This window comes from Lepidochelys kempii, chromosome 11 (genome assembly GCF_965140265.1).
Source record: "Lepidochelys kempii isolate rLepKem1 chromosome 11, rLepKem1.hap2, whole genome shotgun sequence".
NCBI classification, from domain to species: domain Eukaryota; kingdom Metazoa; phylum Chordata; order Testudines; family Cheloniidae; genus Lepidochelys; species Lepidochelys kempii.
In genome coordinates this window covers 62881074-62904805 of record NC_133266.1, presented here as the reverse complement: position 1 = coordinate 62904805, position 23732 = coordinate 62881074, and the positions used below count along the sequence as shown (strand labels likewise).

Sequence of the window (23732 nt, the reverse complement as noted above, 5' to 3'; positions counted from 1 at the left end):
AAAGGCATTCTTAATTTGAAATATCTATTGCACTTTAAATTCACTCCCTAGCTTATTTTGCAATAGGTTCCCTGTGTAGACAAACCCCTAGTTAATACTTCACAAATTCATAATGGGGGAACAGAACGTTACATGGGTCCTCTATTCAGATTTCCTTGTGGCCCAGGGAATAAAACATGTTGCCCCCTTCCTGGATCTGACAAAATCTATGTCACCTCTAAGACGAATATTCTGCTCTCTTCTTTGAAAAGAAAGTTACATCTCAAGTGGGATAGATCCAGAACTGCTATAACAGCGCCGATGAAAAGGGTACTATTTATCACTTCACAGCTTGCATGTCATTCACTTTGTGCAAAATCTCAGCTTTCATTTCAGAAAGAAGTTTCTAACTATCACTAGAAAGAAAACCTTCCAAACGTGAACCAAGGGTAAATGGACACAAGGCTGCCTTCCCGAGTCTGCAGCCAGCCTGAAACAATGGCTCAGAGAGGCATGAACTCCTCTGTCCCCTATTAATCTCACTCGAGTGAGAACTAAAACAAACCCTTTAGGGTCAACATTAACTTTCTTTATTGCTGATCATTTAATAGATGGAATGGGTGGGAGAAAAACCAAGGATACGGAGAAATTAGGAATTGCGGTGAGGAAAGAAATGCAGAGGGAAGAAAGGAGGAGAGAATGAAAAGGAAGAGGGACAGAAAGAGAAATGAAAGTGAAAAGGAAAAGTGGGTGGTGGTCCCATGAGGGTGCCATATGCTTTCCCCATGAGCAATACTGAATGGAAAAACAAAGTACTTAATAAAGAATAGTAACTAATAAGTTGAGTTACTGTCAAATTCTATACTTGATCTATGTAAAAATTTTCCATTGACATCAGTGGGAGCATGTTATCCGAAATATATACTCTGGCCCAGGAATCATGCCTAAAAATGGAATTTGGCCTTCGATGATTGACACCTGAAAATCTTGTGGCATTTTAGATGCCATGCCATGGTCGCAACTGTACAATGAATGATATTCACACTCAAGCTAGAGGGAAATGCTAGGAGGCAAACACAGTGGGTGCCACTTAATAGGAATCCTGATATTATCAACTTCCTGTGGGTAGCAACATTTTCTAATCCCACCCCACTGACTTTAATGTTAATAGGATTTGGATATTGGCAACAGGCATACTGCTAATTGACAAGTTTTTGATGTGCCTCCTGTCTGCAGCCCTACCTGTGGCTGGGAGGGGAGGTTGCAGGCAGGGCAGCAGCAGGGAGGTTTGCGGGGCTGCAGCCAGGGGAGGAAGAAGTGGGACGTGCCAAGCCCAGGCTCCTGTACTGTGCAGCCCCACAACCCCCAAGGAAAGCCCCAGCATCTGGGCTGCATCCCCCCTGCTACTCTGCATGTAGCTGCCCCTCCCAGCTGGAGGCAGGTTTGCGGGCAGGCAGGGAAAGGTACCACGCATGTCCCAGTGCTTCATTCCCTAGCTGCACCCCTATGGGCTAACTTTCTGCTTACTGGCAACCTTTAGATAATAGCAACTTTTTGCTGGGATCTGAGAGGTTGCTAACAAGCAGAATCCACAGTAGGAGGGAAAGAATAGGGTAAAAGACTCAGAAAATCTGAAGAAAGACCGAAGTCCTCAGTGGGAACAAATATCTTTCATAACTATTCTATAGCTGAGTGTTTATAGCACTGTATTTATAAGATGCAAGAATAATACAAACAGTTAGTGATACAGCAGGAGCAAGGTACTATCACGTTGCATATGGCATGAAATATGCCTTCTATTCGGGCCTATTACATTATAACTAGTGTAATGAGGTGGGTCATTGGTTCCACCCACTACGGTTTTTTCCAGTGGTCACTCATTCAGTGCAGTGGTCATGAGTACTCTACACCTTTAACGTAGTGTTGACAGAAAAGAAAATCGCTTGCATGCCATCTTGGCTAGAAGAAAAGGAAAGGTTCATTCAGATAATCAGTATTTCTTGGTGCATCTGATCCAGAAAAAGGGAAATCCCATCAACAAGCAAATCGCTTTGGTCTGAAAACCCAGTTTTAAATCTCACAAGTTCAGGCTTTCTGGCAGAATTTCCATGCTTCAGGGTTTCAGCCAGTCTGAAAACCAGCAAAGACAGCTCTTCTTGTGGTATGTTACCAGTCATAACTCTGTACATATCTTTACTAGCAAGTTCTCTCCACAAACATATATCATATTCAGCTGACCTACTCCGGGAAGGGTACGGCAGCAAATTAAAATAATGCCTCATTTCTTCTTTTCACCTTAATTCTTTTACCACATCACTGCAAAGCTTCAGCCAAATACAGAGACAGATACAGAGACAAAGAAGTGTGCAGTTCACAGCTCACCATGATGCGAAGCAAGAGCACCGCCATTTGGTTGAATAAGGTTACTGCCAAAGGCTCTAACATATATTTACTTGTTCTGGTTGAACAATATCATTATCACAGGACTGACCATAATGCAAAAATGGGTAACAGATTTGTAAGGGGCGGGGGGATAGCTCAGTGGTTTGAGCATTGGCCTGCTAAACCCAGGGTTATGAGTTCAATCCTTGAGGGGGCATTTCAGGATCTGGGGCAAAAACTGGGTATTGGTCCTGCTTTGAGCAAGGGGTTGGACGAGATGACCTCCTGAGGTCCCTTCCAACCCTGATATTCTATGAAGACCACAAGTTTCAGTGCTGTTACTAAGTAAATGTTCAAAATACCCCTATTCAAAATTGCACTTCACTAAAACAAAAAAATAACTTGACAAAAAATGCAAGTGTTTCATTGACTGACTCTTGAAAGCAAGTACTAATGAGTATTTTCAAGAACAGGATGGAAGAGCTAGGTCTGCCTCTTCCACTCCTTCAAATTAGAGCATTCTTTAAACTTCACATTTATATCAGTAGGCAATACCACCATTATTCTGATTTATCCTCTACTACGTAGTGGGCCAGTGGATGTTGTGTTGCATCATAGAATCATAGAACTGGAAGGGACCTTGAGAAGTCATCCAGTCCAGTCCCCTGCACTCGCAGCAGGACTATATATTCTCTAGACCATCCTGACAGGTGTCTGTCTAACCTGCTCTTAAAAATCTCCAAAGATGGAGATTTCACAACATCCCTAAGCAATTTATTCCAGTGCTTAAACTGCCCTGACAGTTGGAAAGTTTTTCCTAATGTCCAACCTAAACCTCCCTTGCCGCAATTTAAGTCCATTGCCTCTTGTCCTATTCTCAGAGGTTAAGAAAAACAAATTTTTCTTCCTCCTCCTTGCAACAACCTTTTACATATTTGAAAACCGTTATGTCCCCTCTCAGTCTTCTCTTTTCCAGACTAAACCCAATTTTTTCAATCTTCCCTCATAGGTCACGTTTTCTAGACCTTTAAATCATTTTTGTTGCTCTTCTCTCGACTCTCCAATTTGTCCACATCCTTCGTGAAATGTGGTGCCCAGAACTGGACACAATACTCCAGCTGAGGCCTAATCAGTGCAGAGTTGAGTGGAAGAATTACTTCTCGTGTCTTGCTTACAACACTCCTGCTAATACATCCCAGAAGGATATTTGCTTTTTTTTGCAACAGCGTTACACTGTTGACTCATCTAGCTTGTGGTCCACTCTGAGCCCCAGATCCCTTTCCGCAGTGCTCCTCCGTAAGCACTGTGCAATAGCTGTAAGTAGTCTTGGAAGAGCTAATACTGAAATACAAGAAGATATCACAAGGCAATTTATACGAGGGACAGGATCTTATAGCTATGACTCTCAGAGTGCTTTATAACAGGCGGAAAGGCTTCAGACTGAAGAAAAAGCATGGAGAATAAAGAATCATTTGCTGTCCCAGACTTCTGAAAACGAGACTAGAAAGTTATTTTCTGAGTTACAAACTTATCAAGAGATTTGGGAGTTTTGATTTCCACTCCAGTCAATATCTAATGATTTACTGCTTTTCTGGCTGGAGTTCTTACTGAAAGCTAAAGACAGATTGACTCGTTATCCCATTCTCACTACAGTGAGAGCAGTCATGGTCCCAACTGCTCTGAAAGACGGTCACACTCCCCCAGTTCAAGAACAAATGAACAGTTTGGCCCACTGGAGTAGCCTAGATGTAGTTTAAAAAAAAAGATAAATTTGAGATAGTTTCAACATTAAATGCAGGAGGTTTTTTTTTTTGTTTGTTTTTAAATGAAGTCAATCATTGTTTAAGGAGCCTTAGCTATAGCATTCCAGAACACAGGTTTGAAAGTAACTGCTTCTACTGCTAAAAAACTCCTTCAGTAGATATAGTTGAATTTACAAACTTTCTACAGGGTATAATGTCTTGAGGCATTTTTCAGGAATATATGAAACTGCTTCCATCTTCTTGTGAATGGCTGTGATGGGAAAAAAGCAGGAGATCCGAAGTTCTCAGTCCGTTTTAAATATTATCCTGCAAATTCACATCGGAAAAAGGAAAAGCATTTGCTGAATAGATTTCTCCCTTCAAACACTCAATTGCTTCTTCTTTCTTCAGTTTTTTAAACTCCTGGTAGTGGACCTTAGTGGACAGGAGAAGAAGGGAAAGGGTGCATTAGTTCCGCTGCTAAATAACAAACTCACATTCTCTTGTGAACCAACGCACTTAATGAAAGGAAACAGATGTAGAGAATCCCTGCATTCCAGAAAGTGATCAGTTCAGATCTGCAATTCCACATGAAAACAGGTGAATGAGTCAATATCTGATCAAATTCATGCAAGGTTCTTAGGTACTGGAATTCAGCAACTCAGTTTTAGCTTTTGGCGAATTATGGTGTAGTTCAGGGGTAGGCAACCTATGGCACATGAGCTGATTTTCAGTGGCATTCACACTGCCTGGGTCCTGGCCACTGGTCCGGGGGGGCTCTGCATTTTAATTTAATTTTAAATGAAGCTTCTTAAACATTTTAAAAGCCTTATTTACTTTACATACAACAATAGTTTAGTTATATATTATAGACATAGAAAGAGACCTTCTAAAAATGTTAAAATGTATTACTGGCAGGCAAAACCTTAAATTAGAGTGAATAAATGAAGACTCGGCACACCACTTCTGAAAGGTTGCCGACCCCTGGTGTAGTTCGTGACAAAAAAGGATCAAACTCCACCTGGACATAGTTTACCATAGTGGAGTTCCTTTGCCCAACACCACAGCATACCATCACTGATCAAGGAGTTTTTCCAGCAGTGTCAATTTAGGTTAAGCTTACCACTCCCAGTACTCTGTTCTTCACCTATCATACACATCATATATGTCATCATACTGGTAAGATTTGCATTTAGACTTCTTACCAGTATCACATGATAGCCCAGTGCTTTCAGATGCCTCATCTTCATTGCCAGCTTGCCTCGGGGGTGTCTTGTGCCAAAACAGAAAGCAGATGGAGGAGCACAGAGAACAGCCACTCTAAAGCCAAAAACAGTAATAATTTCTTAGGGAGCTGGCAAACAGCATTATGTTGGTGCAATTTAAGTATTCTTCACAGTTAACCGTTCAGAGAATGCCTTTAATATTAAGGAATAGCACTGCTGTGTTAGTTTATTGCTAATATTTTTGTCCACTCCTAATTTAATCATTCTTTTGCTTCTCCGGACTTAAGCAACTTAAACCCCTCTCTCCTGCAATGTGTTTTAGCTAGGTGCCGAGGTCTGCCCATACAGTATGTATGTCAAAGATTGAATTCTTAGGCCTCAAATCATTCTGCAACTAAGGCTGGAGAAGTTCAGAATGGTGCATTATGTGAAACAGAAGCATCCAAAATATGGGATTGCATCAGAGATGCAATCCCATGCTCTGGGTGTCCCGAAACTTTTGACTGCCAGATTCTGGAGGACAGGGATGGATCACTCGATAATTGCCCCGTTCTGTTCATTGCCTATGAAGCATCTGGCATTGGCTACTGTTGGAAGACAGGATACTGGGATAGATAGACCATTGGTCTGACCCTGTATGGCTGTTCCTATGTTCTTACGCATGTAACATTTATTTCCTTCTTTCTTCCATTATCTATTGTGCAAATCCCTAACCTGCTTGGAAGGTTCAGAAAAGTCCAGTGATTTGGTAGCCTGACAAGCAGTATTGGTACAGAGTAACCAGTTCCTTTTTTCCCCCGACAGACAGATAGCAATTCATCTGCGCAAGGCCATGCATCACTTAGATCCCACCTAAACCCTCAGAATCTGACTTCAGTGGTGCACAGGCCTTTTGCTGAATTTGGTCAACAAGGGATACGTTATTGTTAAAGATACAAAATCTGCAGTATTGTGGTCTCAAAGTCACAATTTAGGTTTCCTAGTTTGTAACATGGTCCAAAAATTGGGTCACTGGATTTAGACATATCTCATTTACTAAAAAAAGAGAACATTCCTTAGCATACAGTTGAATTGGTCTCTCCATTCTAACACGGAATAGAGATATAGTTTTTCACTCAACGCATAATTAGACTGGAACTCATTGCCACAGGATCCTGTTGAAGTCAACTTTAGTAAGTGTCACAGAGGGATTCAACATTTATATAGATAACAAGAATATTCAGTTGTAGTTAATGCAAAAGTTTTTTTGGAAGGGAATCAAAATCTCATGTTTCAGGATTTATACCAAACTCTAATTATTAGGGGAGGAGGCCCTGTTTCAGTGTCCACAATTTAAAAATGATGTTGATAAATTGGAGAGGGTTCAGAGACATGGGAATGATTAAGGATTGGAAAACACATCTTATAGCGACAGATTAAAATACTTCAATCTGTTCAGTTTAACATAGAGAGGGTTAAGGGGTGACTTGATCACAGGCTATAAGTACCTACATATGGGGAACAGAAATTTGATAATTGCGGGGGGGGGGGGGGGGGAGGAGGAGGGGACTCTTCAATCTAGTGGACGAAGGTATAACAAGATCCAATGGCTGGAAGTTGAAGCTAGACAAATTCAGACTGGAAATAATGTGTAATGTTTTAACAGTGAGGGTAATTAACCATTGGAACAATTTATCAAGAGTCGTGGTGGATTCTCCATCACTGGCAATTTTTAAATCAAGACTGGATGTTTTTCTAAGAGACATGCTCTAGTTCAAACAGGAGTTAATTCAGGGAAGTTCTATGACCTGTGTTAGGCAGGATGTCAGACTACATGATCAAAGTGATCCCCCCCTTTCTGGCCTTATAACCTAGGAGACCTTTATGAGGGCAGATTATCCCACAGCTACCCACTGTGGAGTTTCTTGCACCTGCCTCTGAAACATCCAGTGCTGGCCCCAGTTGGAGGCAGGATACTGGATGAGGCCCAGGTCTGATCCAGTGTGGCAATTCTTATACTCTTGTGAGAGCATAGAGAAAATGAATTACTTGCTTTGCAGATCAATGAGCCAGAGAGGCACAGGAGGAGCCTCACATAAAAAGGGCCTGGTAAAGAAAACTTGTAACCAAATAAAGGTACCGTTGAACATTTGGAACATCAGCAGGATCATCTACTTCAGTTACTGGAAGCACTTTTTTTCTGTCTGCATCCATTTTGATTTCAAAATCTGAAAGCAAAGCAGTAGAATATTAAATGCCACAAGAGGCTTTGACCATTCCAATATATTTTATGGAGTCAATAGAAAAGAAACAGCTATAATTATTGCATTTGTGTGACAGTTTGCACAATATATTGCTGTTCCTTCGAGAGCAACGAATAGATTCAGCTGGCGCTTTGACACAGTCAGAAAAGGTACTTGTTATCACAAATCATAGATACAGTATGAATAGGCGTATCAATTCAGGATTTAAAGAAAAAAATTGCTGTCTGAGGTTTCATAGATCCATACATAGTCCCTTGTCTTTTATCACTAGGATTGATAAATTTAGGAATAAAAATACCAGAAATATAATAAGTGAATCAGGTAATGAGAGTACCTTGCAAATGATATAATCATAGAAGTATAAACCCTGCATACAAAAGAAACCATACACCATGGAACTTTACTAAATTTATAAATGGTTTCTCAATGAAGCTCATATCCTGTTCTTTAAATCAAAGAAAAAGGAAAACTGTTCCACAGCTAAAACAATCACATTGAAGTTTCATATTTTGCCATTTTATATTGTTTCTTTAATCCAAAGATTAAAAAAATATGTTAGCATTGAAAGGTCAGTGTTGTTTAATATAGTTATTGCCTATTGGGTTTATGTAGGATTAGTTGCATCAAAAGCCAGATTTTAACCACAAAAAGCCCACCGCAATTTTACAAACCAGAGCAGTAACAATATTTTAGTCAACTGTCCAACTATTTTAACGTGAATGTCATAGAAAATACAACCATAAAGGCATAGTTGTCAAATAGACCTTCTCACCAGAAATTTATATTTTACACCCCTTATATTATATGCAATAGTTGCCAGTCCATTTCTTTACCACTATAAATCAATATTCAAAGGCACATGACAATGAATTGGTCCCATACCAATGTTGTAACCATGTGGCAGTTGGATGTTTTGCTGAACCATATGCTCATCTCCCAGAAGTTTCAGGAGAGCCTCCTGTACCTCAGGGAGATCAGAAACCAAAGGTGATGAGGGTTTCTTTATAAACACAGTTGCTGGCTTAGTGAATGAAGGAGGACTATCAAGTTCCAGACACATGTTCACACAGTGCAGCATCATTTCATTCTGCTCCTTATTAAGGCCATCTGAAAAAAGGATAGAAAGGTAGCATTATAGTGGACTCGTTATATTTATATTGTATCGTTTTATCTCAACAAATCCACAGTTTCACTGGCTACCTTGCAGTAAGAACAGATTTCAGCTTTGCTGAGCAGTAGATTCATTCCAAATTAGGCATAACAAAACTAATTGTTTCTTGAAAAGATGCCATCAAGGCATTGTTAAAACCTTCTTGTTCTATATAGCTCTATAAGCAATTTACAAGACACACATTACTGTAGAATCAGCTTCCTGGTGAGGTAAAGCAATGCTACTATACAGATGGAGAACTGAGGCACAGAGAGGCTAAGAGACTTATCCAAGGTCACTGAGGAAGTCTGTGACAGAGCAGGGAGTTGAACCCTGGCTCCCAGGTCCTAGGTTACCACCCTAACCACTGGACCATCCACTCTTGAAAGTCTGAAATCTATTCACTTAACCACTTCCCCCCCACCCCCTATTGTGTACAGCTACACACGTTACCCTATTACAGCTGGGTTACTAATAAGTGAAATACATTGATGTACACATGGAAGCTGTTTTTAACAAACAAAAACAAAATACCCCAATACTTTAATGGATATTGATAAAACATAAGAAGTTAAGTCACATTTTGGATGTCATTTTGAGAACATGCTTTAACAGTACCAAACTGTAGAGTGTTAAGGAAAAGTTAGCACATGTGACTCCACTTTGGTTTGGGGCCCACCATTGTTTAAATGCCAGCACATCATACACCAGGAGGAGCGATCCTTAGATACTGAATCCCTGTGAAAATCCTCCTCCTTGTCTCCAGCCTGCCTTGACTCCCAGTATCTGGTTTTTGTCAGTCTCTAACTCCCTGTCTCTTGGCCTTGATGTGAGGCCTCCCATTCTGATAATAAAAGTTACTGATGCATGGCTTTAGGACCATGCTGTGTAATTAACATACTGGTATAGCACGAGGAATGCACCAAGCAGGGATAGGTGGTAGATAAGACAAGGGTTTGTTTATTGGCTAAGGTTTCCGATGCATGAGGGCAACATGCTTTGCTAAAAGGTATATAACCTTTGTATAATCTGCATTCAGGGTCCCCTCCTGGCTAGCAGGGGGGCACCACGCTCGAGCGTAATAAACTTAGTGTCTTTTGGGAACTCTGCAGTTGTGGACTTTATTTCTGTGCCTCAGCCTAGATTCGAACTGTGCGTGTCCTACCAGGTGTAATTCGTAACAAGAGCTGGGCAAAATTTTTCAGCTGAAAAGTAAATTCTATGATAAAATGCAGGTTTTGAGGTGGGGAAAACTATTTGCAAATTTGGGTCAAATTCAGCAAATAGTTTCAGACAAAAAAAATGAGGGAAAAAATTGTGAAAAATATTTTTTCAAAACAATATGGAAACATTTCATTTGACCAGAATGGAACTTTTTCATTTCAGTGGGAAAAGCCTAAATAAATAAAAATCAATTTCAGTTCAAAATAAACTGATTTTCTCCCCCCTTTGATTCAGCCAGTGAATGGAAGGGTCAATTATTCACTCAGCTGCACTGAACTATTCAGGTTCCAAGTAGACAGGCTGTTTTGTTGAAGCGTAGGGGCTTACAGAACTTCAAGCAACGTATACACTTACACCCTGACTCAGTGCCAAACTAAGCGATTAGCTGTAGAGCATTATAACACAAAGCTGAACAACTACCTTGAACCATTTCAGTCAGGGTCCTTCATCCTAAAGCAAAACAGTCAAGCAACTTCTAACCACAAGTTGTATTTTGAGCTAAACTTTGATTTAGCTGAAAAACATACATCACTTTGGTTATTTTTTTAAAAGGTTCTTGGAAAATCTTGAATGTGCATCACAGACATAAGAATCCACAATTTGTTCACATTTGACTTTCTACAACAAATCTTGGATTTACTGTCTTTCACATACACAGTTACCTAGGAAACACTTTCCTCATTACTGAAGTGTCTTATCTGAAAATGGTACCTCCAACAGCACAACACATCGCCACGATGAGGGCACTGGTTCAGTGCTGAGTCTGAGGACAGGGTCACCTGAATCACTAACAAGTAACAACAACTTGCTGAACTCCATTTTTTATATTAACCAGTCTGCCCCACTTAGCTTGTGAGCTTCAATGCAACCACACCCTAAAGAGTGATTGTGTTGAAGCTACTACTACTGTTCTCTACACACTAGTCTGAATTCAATGGCATAACACACATGAATACATTAATGCCTGACCTGATTTTAGTAACTCATTGAGGTTGTCCCCTTGCAGGAGCTGACTAAGTGCAGGCTGGGGCAGATACTTTAAAACGCAAAATGAATACACTGCCTTCAGCAGATCCACATTAGAAATCCTGGTGAGGTACTTATTCAAGGCACTGTTGAGAGACTCCAGGAACCTTCAAAAGAAAAAAAAAAAAAAAGATATCTTTACGTACCAGTTTATAAATAAACTCAGACTTTCCTAAAAATCTCTATAAAATATAAATCAATACTTTTGAAATAAAACCCCAGACAGATATTCCAATTTATTTGGATAACCAGAACCCAAGTCCAGCACCTAAGCTTACCACTAGCTACAACCTGTTCACCACTTTTATCAGGCTATAACTTAAGTGATGGGCACCCACTCTCTATTACATCTTGTGCATTCTCTATTACATTGCTTTACTGTTTAGAAAAAATGTATATATTTTTTATACTAGTGACAGGTAAAGCAAGTTTATCTCACAGATTTAGTAAAACAGACAAAGTGAGAAGTATTTCACAACTGGAATCCAAGATCAGTAGCAGGTACTCTTTAGGGTGCCTCTTCAGACACCCACATAACAAATATGTAATTTAATACAAAGCTTTCTAAGCCAGAACCTACTCCTGATTTTGGCATTTGGGAACGTGGTTGAGAAGTGAATACACCCGGAGAATACTTAGAATATCCTTCAGATTCAGGGATTCAGGATGACTTGTCACCTTCTCAGCCAAAATATCCATCAGCTCAACAGGTCGAAAACGAAGTCCCTCAAAGGCAGACAAAAACAGGACAATCTAAAACGCGCAAAAAAAAGTATATGAAGAAAAACATTTTTAAGGCTAAAAACCAACAAATTAAAACTAGAGTACAGACCTCAATATGGAAATTTACTTAATTGTCTGGTGTCATAGCATCAGAGAGGTTTTTAAAAATGAAAATAAACTTTTGAAAATTAATATATTATGAGCATGACTAACTGTATTCTTTATTACTATACTGCAATAAATAGGAGAACAATGGACTGTTAAACTTCCAAACACTTATTAAAATATTTAAGCCAATATTGTCTCATTGTTTCCCTCTAATCCACCATCTGTATGTCTGTATCCCTGTTGTTTCTTCTCTTACACTTAGACTGAAGCTCTGTGGGGCAGGGTCTGCCTTTTGGTTCTAGCGCCGAGCACAGGGTTCAGGTCCATGATGAGGACTTGTCGGTGCTACGCTTATACAAATTAAACGACAGCCAATGTACCAGTTTTACTGAAGATTTCCCCTCAATCAATCTGCATAAATACACCCTGTTGTTTCAAAGATATACATCAAGAAAGAGAAGTTTGAAACTGACAAATTTTTCAGCCACGGACCAATTTCTACCAAGTTATTCCTATTAAACTTTCATGAAAAGAAACCAGAGAAAAACTGCATTGTTTTTTATGCCCTTTGAATTTTCTAACATTGTGTAGTTGCTCTACGTGTAGAGCCAAACTGGAACTTATGCCCCATTTTAAGACCATTTCAGAATGCAAACCGAAGTACTGAGTCGTAACTAGCAGCTCCATAAACAGTGTTTGTGTGCACCTGGGCACAGCTTTGTACTGGCAGTTCGTGTGGTGTCACTATAGAGCTTGTGGTCACTACCTCACCTGTTTAGTGTCCCACATGTAGATGGCTGAAGTCACGTAGTTTGCTATTGCTGAATACAAAACTACATTGCGGTACCGGAGGATGCTGCATGACCTCAGAACATGGATTAACTGCCAAAATGGAGTACCATGGATACTCTCTGTAACAGAACAACAACAAAAAGAACAGTGACTGTGAGCGGCGCGTTGTGGGATATGACTGGGACCAGCAGCCAGTGGGGGGGTGATGTGAAAAATCAGATGGGGAGCCATGGAAGAGACTGTGACTGGCTGGGCAAAGGAGACCGAGATGAAAAGTTTGGGGATATAGACTGGGTCTCTGACTAGGAGCACACAGGGGGATGTTGGGACTAATTGGGCAAGAGACTGGAACTAGGATGAGAACCCTGAGGAGTGGAGATAGACTGGTTTGGCAAGGAGAACAAGACTGGGACAAGGAGCTGAGGGTGGGGGAAGAGACATAGCTGAGACAGGGCAGAAGGGACAAAGCTTGAGAGGAATGGGCAGAAAAGTCTATGCCCACCAGAGAACACTCCCCTCCAAAGCCTGGAATGGAACCCAAACATCCTGAGTCTTACCATTCCTCTGCCTATGGGTTTCATAGCTATTTGCAGACAGAAACGTGTTTCATCCTCCTCTAGTGCTGGTCCATATTGAGAATCACCAACTATTATTGCAATAAGTTACTCCCTTAGATGTAGGGGCAGAGTTATATGAACTGGATCTAAAGCAGTGGTTTTCAATCTTTTTTCATTTGTGGACCTCTAAAATTTTTTTGAATGGAGGTGCAGACTCCTTTGGAAATCATAGACATCATCTGTGGACCCCCAGAGGTGCACAGACCACAGGTTGAAAACCACTTGTCTAAAGGTTCCAGTCCTGCTGATGACCTTTATGTGGGTGTCAGCATGATACCAGCGGATGGAATTTGTTTTTTTCAGTTTTCTTTTAAAACCCTAGGAAATTATACGTGTGGATGCACGCACACACACAAACCGCAAAACAATTTGTATTAAAAGAAAAGTAGCAAAATTGCAAAGTTGAACGCTCAAAAGTTAGGAAATGCAAGAATGAAGGCTTCCTGTGTAACCTTAATTCAGTTCCCCTAGTGCATATGCATTATGAGACAGTCTGTAATTTCATGATCACATTCTATTTTTTCCACAAGACCTGTGCCTCATTCAGTGCACAGGATGGACATGATCAGGTGGATCATCAGGGTTGCGTAATAAAGGAGGCTATTGTCTAGGACCCCCTGCTTCATTTGTTGCAGTAGTTGGAAGGTGTATATCGAACAAGACAGATGACTGCAGAAATAGGAAGGATGGTCTCGGCTACTTGAATGTCATCCTGAATTCTATCCTGGCCTAGCCTTGTCTTCTATCCTTCAATCCTATGCAATGCTGGGCAAATCACTTAACCCAATGTGTTCCTCATTTTCTGGGTGCCCAAGCTGAGACCCTCGAATCTGATCTGCAGAACTGCTGAGCGCTCACAGCTGCAAGTTAAATCAAGAGGAGCTGTGCTTCAAAACACATAAAGTGCCAAATAATGCTGAGTGCTCTGAAAAAATCAGATCCAGTGCATTTCAGATTAGGCACTCAATCAGTGGACACTTCTGACCTTAATATCTGTGTGCTTCAGTTCTGCATATTTACTTACACATTGTAAGGAGAGTGATCACTTTAGATAAGCTATTACCAGCAGGAGAGTGGGGTGGGGGGAGAGAAAACCTTTTGTAGTGGTAAACCCATTTTTTCATGGTTTGTGTGTATAAAAAGATCTTCTGTACTTTCCACAGTATGCATCCGATGAAGTGAGCTGTAGCTCACGAAAGCTTATGCTCAAATAGATTGGTTAGTCTCTAAGGTGCCAAAAGTACTCCTTTTCTTTTTGCATATTTAAAATGCAGATACCACCACCTCACTCTTTGGTGTTATGAAAATAAATCCATGTTTGTGAAGCACTCAGATATTATAGTGATAAATGCCACAGAAAAGCAAATTGGGAAATAAATAATGCTGTCTTCAGAGCAGGATTTGAATCACCTGCAGTAAATAAGACCTATGGCTGTACACTAAACAATGAGGATACAACAAAGTATTCAATAGCTTCATACTATGAATACCATCCATCCTGCACATTAATGAAGCAGGGGTCCTGTGGGAGAAAATAGTTTATTGCCATATAATTAAAGATTGTATCATAAGGTGTATGCATAAGGAGACCAAATTAAGGTTGCACAGGCAACCTGAATTTTGACATTTCCTACCTTTTGAGGGCTTGACTTTGCAACATTAATGTTCTTTTACCATAGTTTTGGATTCAAGAGTATATATCAATACTTATTGATCAATTATGTCTACAATACTTATTGCAAGGGTCTGAGTAAAGGTCAGAGTATTAACCTTCATTTTAAGTTCCTTTGGGCTCAATTGGGCCATCATTTATTAAGTAGAACTAATAATGAAATCCACTTAATCAGTGAACATGTTCCCTTTTGCTTACTCCCTAAACAGTTGTCAATTCATACTAGGAGATGCAAATTTTCAGTTCAGAAACAAACAGTTTTAAAAGCACATCTGAAATCACTAATTTTTCTTGCTGGCCTTTAGTTTTCTTTTCCCCAAATTCTATAAATAGGGAAAATGCTAACAGAATTTTAACTTCAGAGATATGAAGAATGCCATTATAATCCACAGAGAGGACATTTCATGGTATAAATGAGGGCAGAGACCATAAGAACTACTTTCTTTGATCATCCATCAGTCCTCCAAAATATTTTGTAATGTACTTTGTCTAATGGATCTGCATTGTTAGACTACAAAACAATCATGTTTTCTGGGCTTAAAAGGAAATTGGAATAAGACATTTTCATTAGGAAGAGTCAGAGTAAAGGAGAGGGGAAGTTTAAAAATTCACTTTAACTCACCAATGATTTTGTTACTGCAGGCATCCAGGATTAGCATGGAGCAGTGATTCATCGCAGCCAGAGCACTAAACATGTGTTGAGCGTTCAGAGGAGTCAAGTGGTCCAGCTCTTTCAAAACTCTACTCTAAAAATGAATTCAATTTGATTAGACTCTTCATTCTTGGCATTGGCAGTCCAAATTATCTGTCGAAGGATGAAGTGAGTCAGGAAGATCAAAACTACGCCAATCCAGTAACGTCACCAGATTTGCACTGAAGGAAAGGTTGGAAGCAGTGGCAGGAGCTTAAAATAACTCCTTCCAATCACTTTTCTTACAAAAACAACTACAGCTAATCTAATGTTTAGTGTGAGCTGTCCTTAAAAAGTTCTCTGGCGCTCCTGTTTCTTTCTTGAATAAAATCAATACAAGATGGCCTTATAATACTTATTTCTGGTTACTATGTATATAGTTTTCCTACCCATGCTTGAAAGAACGGTGGATTGCTACTTAGCATGGATGGCATATTTACCAATATTGTACAGTCAGGATGATAGAGCTTTTGCACATGGCAAAGACTAAGTTATTCTAAATCCTTAGTAAATTACTCACTATTTTCTATTGCCCTTTGTGATACACCTTTGGCAGATGTACACTAATTTAAACAAGATTTAAAAAACTGGTGAAGCTAAAGTTAGTGGGCCCACTTCTGATGTCACTTAAGCCACAGTAAATCAGGAGTGACTACATTCGCATGGTTAGAGTTACACTGACGCAACCAACAGCAAAAATCAGGCCCACTAATTTCAGTTTCCCCAGCTCTTAAAATATAGTTTCACCCAGTACATTCTCAAAGACATACATAAAGGGCAATGAAAAAATTTTATCAATAGAAAAAAAAAGTCAAAACAATGTTTAAAAATACTATATCAACCCCAGCTCCTTCCACTGGATTGAGAAAACATTTTAAGAATCCCTTTCTATTGGGACTAGGGCAGATGTAGTTACTTGCCTCTCAATAGCATGATTCATTACACAGAAAGCCCTGTTACAATGAAGCTCACAGATAGCATCTTATCTTTTACGCTATCAATTTCTTACATAAACACCTCCATGCTTTCTATCCCTATGCGTGGTTTGACCTTTGCACCCTCTACCTATTTAAGTCCCTCTGTTGGGCAGACTACAGCAAACTTAATTGACATGTACAGTCATTAAAAAAATGTTTTCCCTTCCACAAACCACTGTTTACTTGCTTAAATGTCCCTGGAGGATGAGCAACTTAGGGAAGTTACCATTCATTTTCAATGTCTGGAAACTGCCTAGAGTACAACAGGTGCTACCATAAACAACGAATAAATAGCAACACAGGAGCAGTAGCTATGCAGGAATAATACAAGGCCCCACCAATTATTTTAATCTTTTACCTCAAATTTCCTTTTGAGAGAGAGTGGGGCATCTTTTCCAATGCATTTCATCATGCTTTGCAACATAAAAATGTTACTGATCTTTGGAATTCGCTGCTCCACCAGTAACCTGATAAGGAAAGAAATGGAATTGGTTTAAGGAGGCTTGGGCCTACACACACAAGTTGAATCAGTAAAGCTCTGCTTATTTTGGTGGAAGCAGGCACACATCTGTCTCCCATGGACGAATCCTGAGATAAACTGGTGTAGCTCCTCACGCCTCTTCCACCCCCCCCCCCGCCTTTTTTTTTTTTTTTTTAAATTAAACTGGTGCAGCTCTACATTGACGTAGTTAAATTGACTTAATGGCAATGCGGCCATCTCCTGACACTGAAGTAACTACACTGGCGTGAGATATCAGTAGGACTTCTCCTCCCTATGTGCCGTGATCTGTCCGGCAACCTTTCTAAACTCCACTGCCCAAGCAGTGCAGAGGACCCTGGAATGCCCGCCCGCCCACCCACACTGCACCATGCTTACACTGATGCAGAATGCTGCTGTGTGGACACAGTGCTGCAACATACACCAATGCAAGAGCAACAGAGTGAACATACTGCAGGGAAATAGAGGTATCAGTTTAACTAAACTGATGTAACTTATCCCAGTGCAATTTCTCTGTGGAGACAAGCCCCCCGTGACCCGTGAAATTCGGGAGAGCCTTGTACAGGACACAGAAAATGGAGCAGATGGAAAGGAGAACAAGTGATACTATAGTCTGTAGGAGAAGAACAGGATCTGAATATAGCAGAAGGCAAAGCATCACACAGAGAAGGACTCTGATGTGGTGTATCTGTGGTTGCCATTTTGGCTCAGTAGGAAACAAAAAGGCTAAAGAAACCAAAAAAAATCCCAACTCTCTTTAAAACAGTATATTTTTTTAAATCAAATATCAGAGCATAGTTTTGGAAATTTCAGTGCCTGTATGGCAGTGGAAGTCTCTGAAATTGATCCACTGAGATTGACATTTCCCTGAGAACAGGGAAGTTTGATTAATCAAGATGGAGTCAAAGTCTTCTAAATGGAAAATGGAGAGGGATAACCCACTTTCCCCCAAACTCCCGGAACTGTGCACCTGAACTTCTAACAGAATATGCTGTTATTTAACCAACATGCCCATCCTCTTGTAGCTTGAGCTGAAATAGAATTGATACATACAATATAAATCCACTAATATGTTCTGTTAGAAGCTCAGAAACACCAGGTCCCTGAAGGGGTAAGCAGATGAGGCTTTGTAGACCGACAATCTCCGTATAAAAACACCACCCATAAACAAGTTATTCTAAAACAAGATTAGATGTAATGCTTCTCCCACCCCTACATTTGAATACAGGTGGAATACAAGCTAAAATGGTATTCCAACTCAACAGCATTTCCTACTGAAATCAAGAACAACACCCAGCTGAAACATAGGGCTTTTCACTAATAGATATCAAAGCACTATACAAAGGAGGGCAGTTTTATCCTCACTTTACAAATGGGGAAACTAAGGTATAGAGAGGTGGAGTGACTTGCCCAAGGTCACCGAGCAGGCCTGTGGCAGAAATCAGGTCTCCTGTGCCCCGGACCAGTGTTTTATCCTATCTTCACCCTTTCTGCTGAGAATGCCAACAATGGCGCCAAAGAGAGCTATTTGTTTCAACTACTATCTGATGGTAATTACTTGGGTCCCAATCCCGCAATGAGCTTCTCCAGGTGGACCCTGCACAGAGCTGTCACACAGAGGTCAACGTAGGATTCCAGCCATGGTCACTACCGAGTGTCCCTGATTGTCTAAGACCGTGTAAAGTTACTTAAAAGTTCAAGTGTCTTCTTGCTTTGGACATTTCTACCATATTTTAGATATGAGCACATTGCAGTGATTACTAAAATGTTCTAATGCAATGTATCATTAAATAATCCTCAAGAAAATGCTAAAAATGTAAGCCAGAAAATATCAAAGTGTATTTTGGGCAAAAGAGTAAAGATGATCACTATCCTTTCATGCCATATTTATTTTCCTCCAACAGAAATAAATGGTCACATGACAAGACTTGTAAGTAAGGAAACCATTAAAAAGAATGTAATTGTTCTCACTGTAATCCAGCTTGAAGAGCATCCACATTTCTGCTTTTTTCCATGGTTGCCAAGGTGGTTGACACAACAGAGAGACATCGGTCATCACATTCATTGAGGCGCTCCTATTAAAGATATATTTTCACAATGTTAGAAAGTTCTTAAGACTAAGTGGCAGAAAGCTAGCAAAAATTGACCTATCTTACCCCCACCACCTTCCCCGAGAACAAAGAAAAAGTCACTAGAGCTGATTCTACTTTGACCTACATACTGGTATAATTCTACTGACTTCTGTGGAGATAACTCCCAATTAACCCTGAGAAAATGAGAAATCAGGCCAAAAATAAAAATCATATTAAGGACAAAAGGAAGAAACTGTGTAATGTACTATACATAGTATGATACAAGCTGGAGAATGTCGTACTGGTCATGTTCAAGATTTCCTCTCTAAAGTGTTTTGTAAACATTTACCAGAGTTTTGATGTGCAGGTTCAAAAACATCTGGGGTCCAACTGTGGGCACAGCTGGTGGGGAAACTTCCCCTCCATGTAATAGATCAGTGCCCTCTCTCCCTCTGAAAGTTGCATGCTGCTTTATTAAAACACATACAACTCTACAAAGTAGGATGGGTTGGCTAGGTGCAGAGTTAGGAGGTGGTGGCGGTAGGGATGAGGACAGACTGGTTTAAGGGAATGGAAAGGGAAGAAACAGGGAGAAGAAGTTGCACACAGTGGGTGAGGGGAGTAGTTGGTGGGGGGCTCTGAAGAAAGTCAAGAAAGAAACTCCCAGGGCAACAGCAGGTCCAGAAATGGAGAAACCCTCAACTAGCACAGCATGAAATAGTCATATGATGCTCAGAGGAAGTCCCTGGTTCCATCAGCAGGTGGGGAAGGTCCTGCAAAAATTCCCAAGACAAGGGGAGCATAATACAGCTAATAGTGGGTAGACCAAAGAAAGCTCCCAGAGCCAGCAGGTAAAACAACTGGGAGTCAAGGAGGACACTGGCCTCTGCCCTCCGCCCTCCAATCAAAATATCAAAAATACCTTTCCTCACAACTGCTCACTCTCAAACTTGCCCCATATCATGTGAGGAGAAAGGAGAGGGGGAAGTGAGGGTGGAGGGAGAAGAGAGTTTTTCTACGCCTCAAGCTGATCTAAAGTTTTGGCACAGCCTGAAGCACAAGTATTCTTTGAGCCCTCTCCCTTTGTATGGTGTGGTGTGTGCAGAGGAATGAAAAGAAAGCCTGGGCAGAACTCAAACCACAGGCGTTCATGTGGAGACCCTCTGAGGCTGTAGCCTCTATAACCTGTAAGAACTGGCACTGGAATTTTATTCCCATCTTTAAAAGATTCCAATACTTACCTGAGAGACCCTCAGCAAAGTCTGAACCAGTCGAGTGTTCTGGGATATCCCTAGCTTCACCACAGCATGCAGACTGTATACCAAGTCATCACACCACATGCTCCTAGACTCTTGCATCAGACGCTGACATAGCTGCATGAATGCAGGATGCTCAACCATCAGTTGTTTCTCATAACGCTTCTGGTCTTCGGACAGCTTTTTGGTGAGCGCCCACATAGTAGTAAAACAGTTACTACAATGCTTCTCAGAAATAGCAGACTTTGAAACTAGGTCTAATACATCACAGGGAGATGTGCATTTTTGAAGGTCATCAAAGAACTGCTGTGATTGACTCCTTTCGCTCTTCGCTATCAGATTCTCTTCAACAACACTTCTATCTTCTTCTAGAGGGTCCAAGGCACTAGATGAACTTTGCATATGTTCATCTAAAAGAGACTTTGCAACATTCTGTTCTTTTACAGTGGCATCTCCTTTACTATAAACAGGCACCCCGTGAGACAGCAATCGGAGAGATGATTCAAGCCGGTGAGGAGGAACATTTAACAGGAATCTTCTCAGGTTCACACTTTGTATGGCACTCTTATGTCTACTGATCCCTAATGTGTATGTCCTCATCGCCGTTCTAAAGCTGGGACCCAGTTTAGAACCACATACATGCAAATGTCTGATTGTCCTTATCAAACAACCCACTTTATTGTTCATTTTTGCTACCGTTTTATAAACGGCTTTCAAATGCCAGCTCAGAAGACAGGGCCTTAATGAGGTTCAAGCCCATAGAAACAGGACTTTGGACACCAGGTAAAATGCATTATCTGTGAAATCAATTGAAAATTATAAAATCATTAACAAGCTTTTGGTTTAAAGGTTAAAATACCACATCTACTAACACATCTTTTACAGAGAACCTGAAACAGATCTGGAAATAGTTCATTTTCATTTGTAATCCGTCATTAATTAATGAGTGTCTTCTGCTCCTGACTCCGCAATTACACAGGGTCTCAGTCACAAAACTGTTGCAATTCCACAGTATAACTGAAAAGGGATAGGATTTGAAGAGAAATTGGGTAGACTTAAGCCCTGAACTTCCACTGAAATCAATTTACCTGTGTAGATGCGTCTCCACACACACTGGCACAGAGGTCTGTCCTCATGGGTGCACTTACAGGACTGAGTCTAGAGTCTGTACCGTGTACCTTCACTTTCCTGATTTCCTTTTCCCCAAGCCTCCCGGAGCCATGCAGCACTCCCGATTTACCACAAGTGATAAAATTCTGACACTTGCAACAAATTCAGCAGTCAGGCAACATAGAGATAGGAGCCTCTAGAAATGCCTGAGACAGATAGAAGACCTATATTATGAGACTAAATAAGACCAAGTAAAAGACAATGCCATAAATTTAGCTATTAAGGGCTTCCTGCACCTTTCTTTGCACAACCCAAGGGCTTCTATCAAAGGTTGCATCAATTTTTGTGATGCAGACAGAAGTCATGGATCCAGTTAACTAACGGGGAGTCATGGGTGTTCAAGAAATGTATGATCGGGGCCTGATGTCATAATTTTCATAATAACTACAAATGTTAAGAAGAGAAATTAAAGCTCACAATTCATGGAACAATCTGATGTACTGAAACCAGACAGGCTTCTGTTCCTCTCATGAACAGCATGCTACAAATAGAAGACACATTTTGGTACCAGCAGTAGAAATCTTCAGGGATTTTACTTGCAGACCTGCAGAATTTCTGAAGGGAGATGGACAATTTTTTATTTTTCAATCCACTTAAGTCAATCATGTTTTAATGAGATACAATTGAAGATATAATTGTAAGCAGAATTCTGTGTATTTTAGGGCAGAAAAGGAGTCCATATTGTAGCCCTTTGTGGTGGAAGACTAACAATTCTGCAGCAACTTCAAGCAAGATATAAATTAAAGATTTGCTATCATTAAATATGAAGATTAAGAGCAATTAGCATTGTTTTTCTTTTCTAAGTTTTGATTTTACACCATTGACAAAATTTTAATGATCAACATGCTAAAAACTGTGCAGAAACTACAGTTGCATGGCGAAAATCCGGAGGTTTTGGCATACAGATAGCAGTTGAGCATTTCTGGGGTGGCACTTCTTCCTTTTCCATTTGCAGATACGGGGGTGGGGGGGGTTGTTTAAGATTAAGGGGAGACTCCAACACCGACTTTCATATCCCAGCAACCATCAGCCCCATTAACTACATGTTTCTGTTAACACACTTGGCAGCAAAAGAGATAACAACGGTGTCTTTTAAACAGTCATCTTTAGGTTTCAACCGCTGACCAGACAGCGGATCACACACATATCAGAGGTGCAGTTTCAGGCTGCCTGTAGACTCAGGCATCAGAGTAACAGCCGTGTTAGTCTGTATTCGCAAAAAGAAAAGGAGTACTTGTGGCACCTTAGAGACTAACCAATTTATTTGAGCATAAGCTTTCGTGAGCTACAGCTCACTTCATCGGATGCATACTGTGGAAACTGTAGCAGACTTTATATATACACAGAGAATATGAAAAAATACCTCCTCCCACCCCACTGTCCTGCTGGTAATAGCTTATCTAAAGTGATCATCAGGTGGGCCATTTCCAGCACAAATCCAGGTTTTCTCACCCTCCACCCCCCCACACAAATTCACTCTCCTGCTGGTGATAGCCCATCCAAAGTGACAACTCTTTACACAATGTGCATGATAATAAAGTTGGGCCATTTCCTGCACAAGTCCAGGTTCTCTCACCCCCTCACCCCCCTCCCAAAAACCACACACACAAACTCACTCTCCTGCTGGTAATAGCCCATCCAAAGTGACCACTCCCCCTACAATGTGCATAATTAAGGTGGGCCACAGGCAGACACCCTTGCTTCAGCCACGTGCCATTCACAATGCTAAACGGAGGCCTTCGCGGTCACAGGGCTTGCGACCTTCCTTAAAAGAAACCGCAGGGCCCGGAGCACCATGGCACGGCCGGGGTGGATCCTGCGCCTCAGCTGCACGATACACGGGCCCTGATCGTCACATACCAGCAGAGACACCTGTGAACTCCCCGTGGCTTCCTGGCCTGAGCCCACGGACACCGCCCACGGGGACCCCCTCCCACCCTGGCTACGACCGGGGACGGGGACCCGCACCGTGGGGACTCACAAGCCCCCTGGCCCCCGCCGCGGCCGGAGGCAGCCGGTCAGTCCCGGGGCCCTTCATGATTCCAGGGCAGCAGCCAGGCTGATTCGCCGGGGGCGACCCCGCCAGCCACTCACCGGACACTGGACCGACCCGGCTACGCCTCATGGGACCGGCCTACGGGAGCCGCCATGATGGCTTCCGCACGTGCCCTCTCTAAATCGCG

The 23732-nt window shown here is 41.2% G+C and overlaps 1 protein-coding gene across 5 annotated transcripts; it reads right to left on the bottom strand.

Moving 5' to 3' along the window:
- Positions 1 to 553: 553 nt before the first annotated feature.
- On the bottom strand, positions 554 to 23725 carry FASTKD2 (FAST kinase domains 2). Of its 5 annotated transcripts, none has more exons than XM_073306590.1 (13): positions 23644 to 23725; positions 21967 to 22104; positions 20365 to 21176; positions 19023 to 19126; positions 16911 to 17019; positions 15507 to 15630; positions 12575 to 12714; positions 11553 to 11725; positions 10916 to 11079; positions 8455 to 8679; positions 7449 to 7536; positions 5309 to 5423; positions 554 to 4538 (listed from the first exon to the last, which is right to left on the bottom strand). In XM_073306590.1, exons 3-13 carry the CDS (start codon positions 21064 to 21066, stop codon positions 4419 to 4421), a joined length of 2064 nt encoding a protein of 687 aa, XP_073162691.1. In that variant the 5' UTR covers positions 21067 to 21176; positions 21967 to 22104; positions 23644 to 23725; the 3' UTR covers positions 554 to 4418. The 5 variants fall into 5 exon arrangements, with proteins under 5 accessions (XP_073162691.1, XP_073162693.1, XP_073162692.1 ...); XM_073306592.1 differs by lacking the exon at positions 23644 to 23725 and adding an exon at positions 23518 to 23627; XM_073306591.1 differs by lacking the exon at positions 23644 to 23725 and adding an exon at positions 23531 to 23627.
- Positions 23726 to 23732: the final 7 nt, after the last annotated feature.

Coding starts and splice junctions, on each gene's coding strand:
- FASTKD2 (XM_073306590.1), bottom strand. CDS start 21,066: ATGAACAATAAAGTGGGTTGTTTGATAAGGACAATCAGACATTTGCAT. Junction 11,080..11,552: donor CCCAAATGCCAAAATCAGGA/GTAGGTTCTGGC, acceptor TTTCTTTTGAAG/GTTCCTGGAGTCTCTCAACA. Junction 8,680..10,915: donor CAATGAGTTACTAAAATCAG/GTCAGGCATTAA, acceptor TCCTTTTTTCAG/ATGGCCTTAATAAGGAGCAG.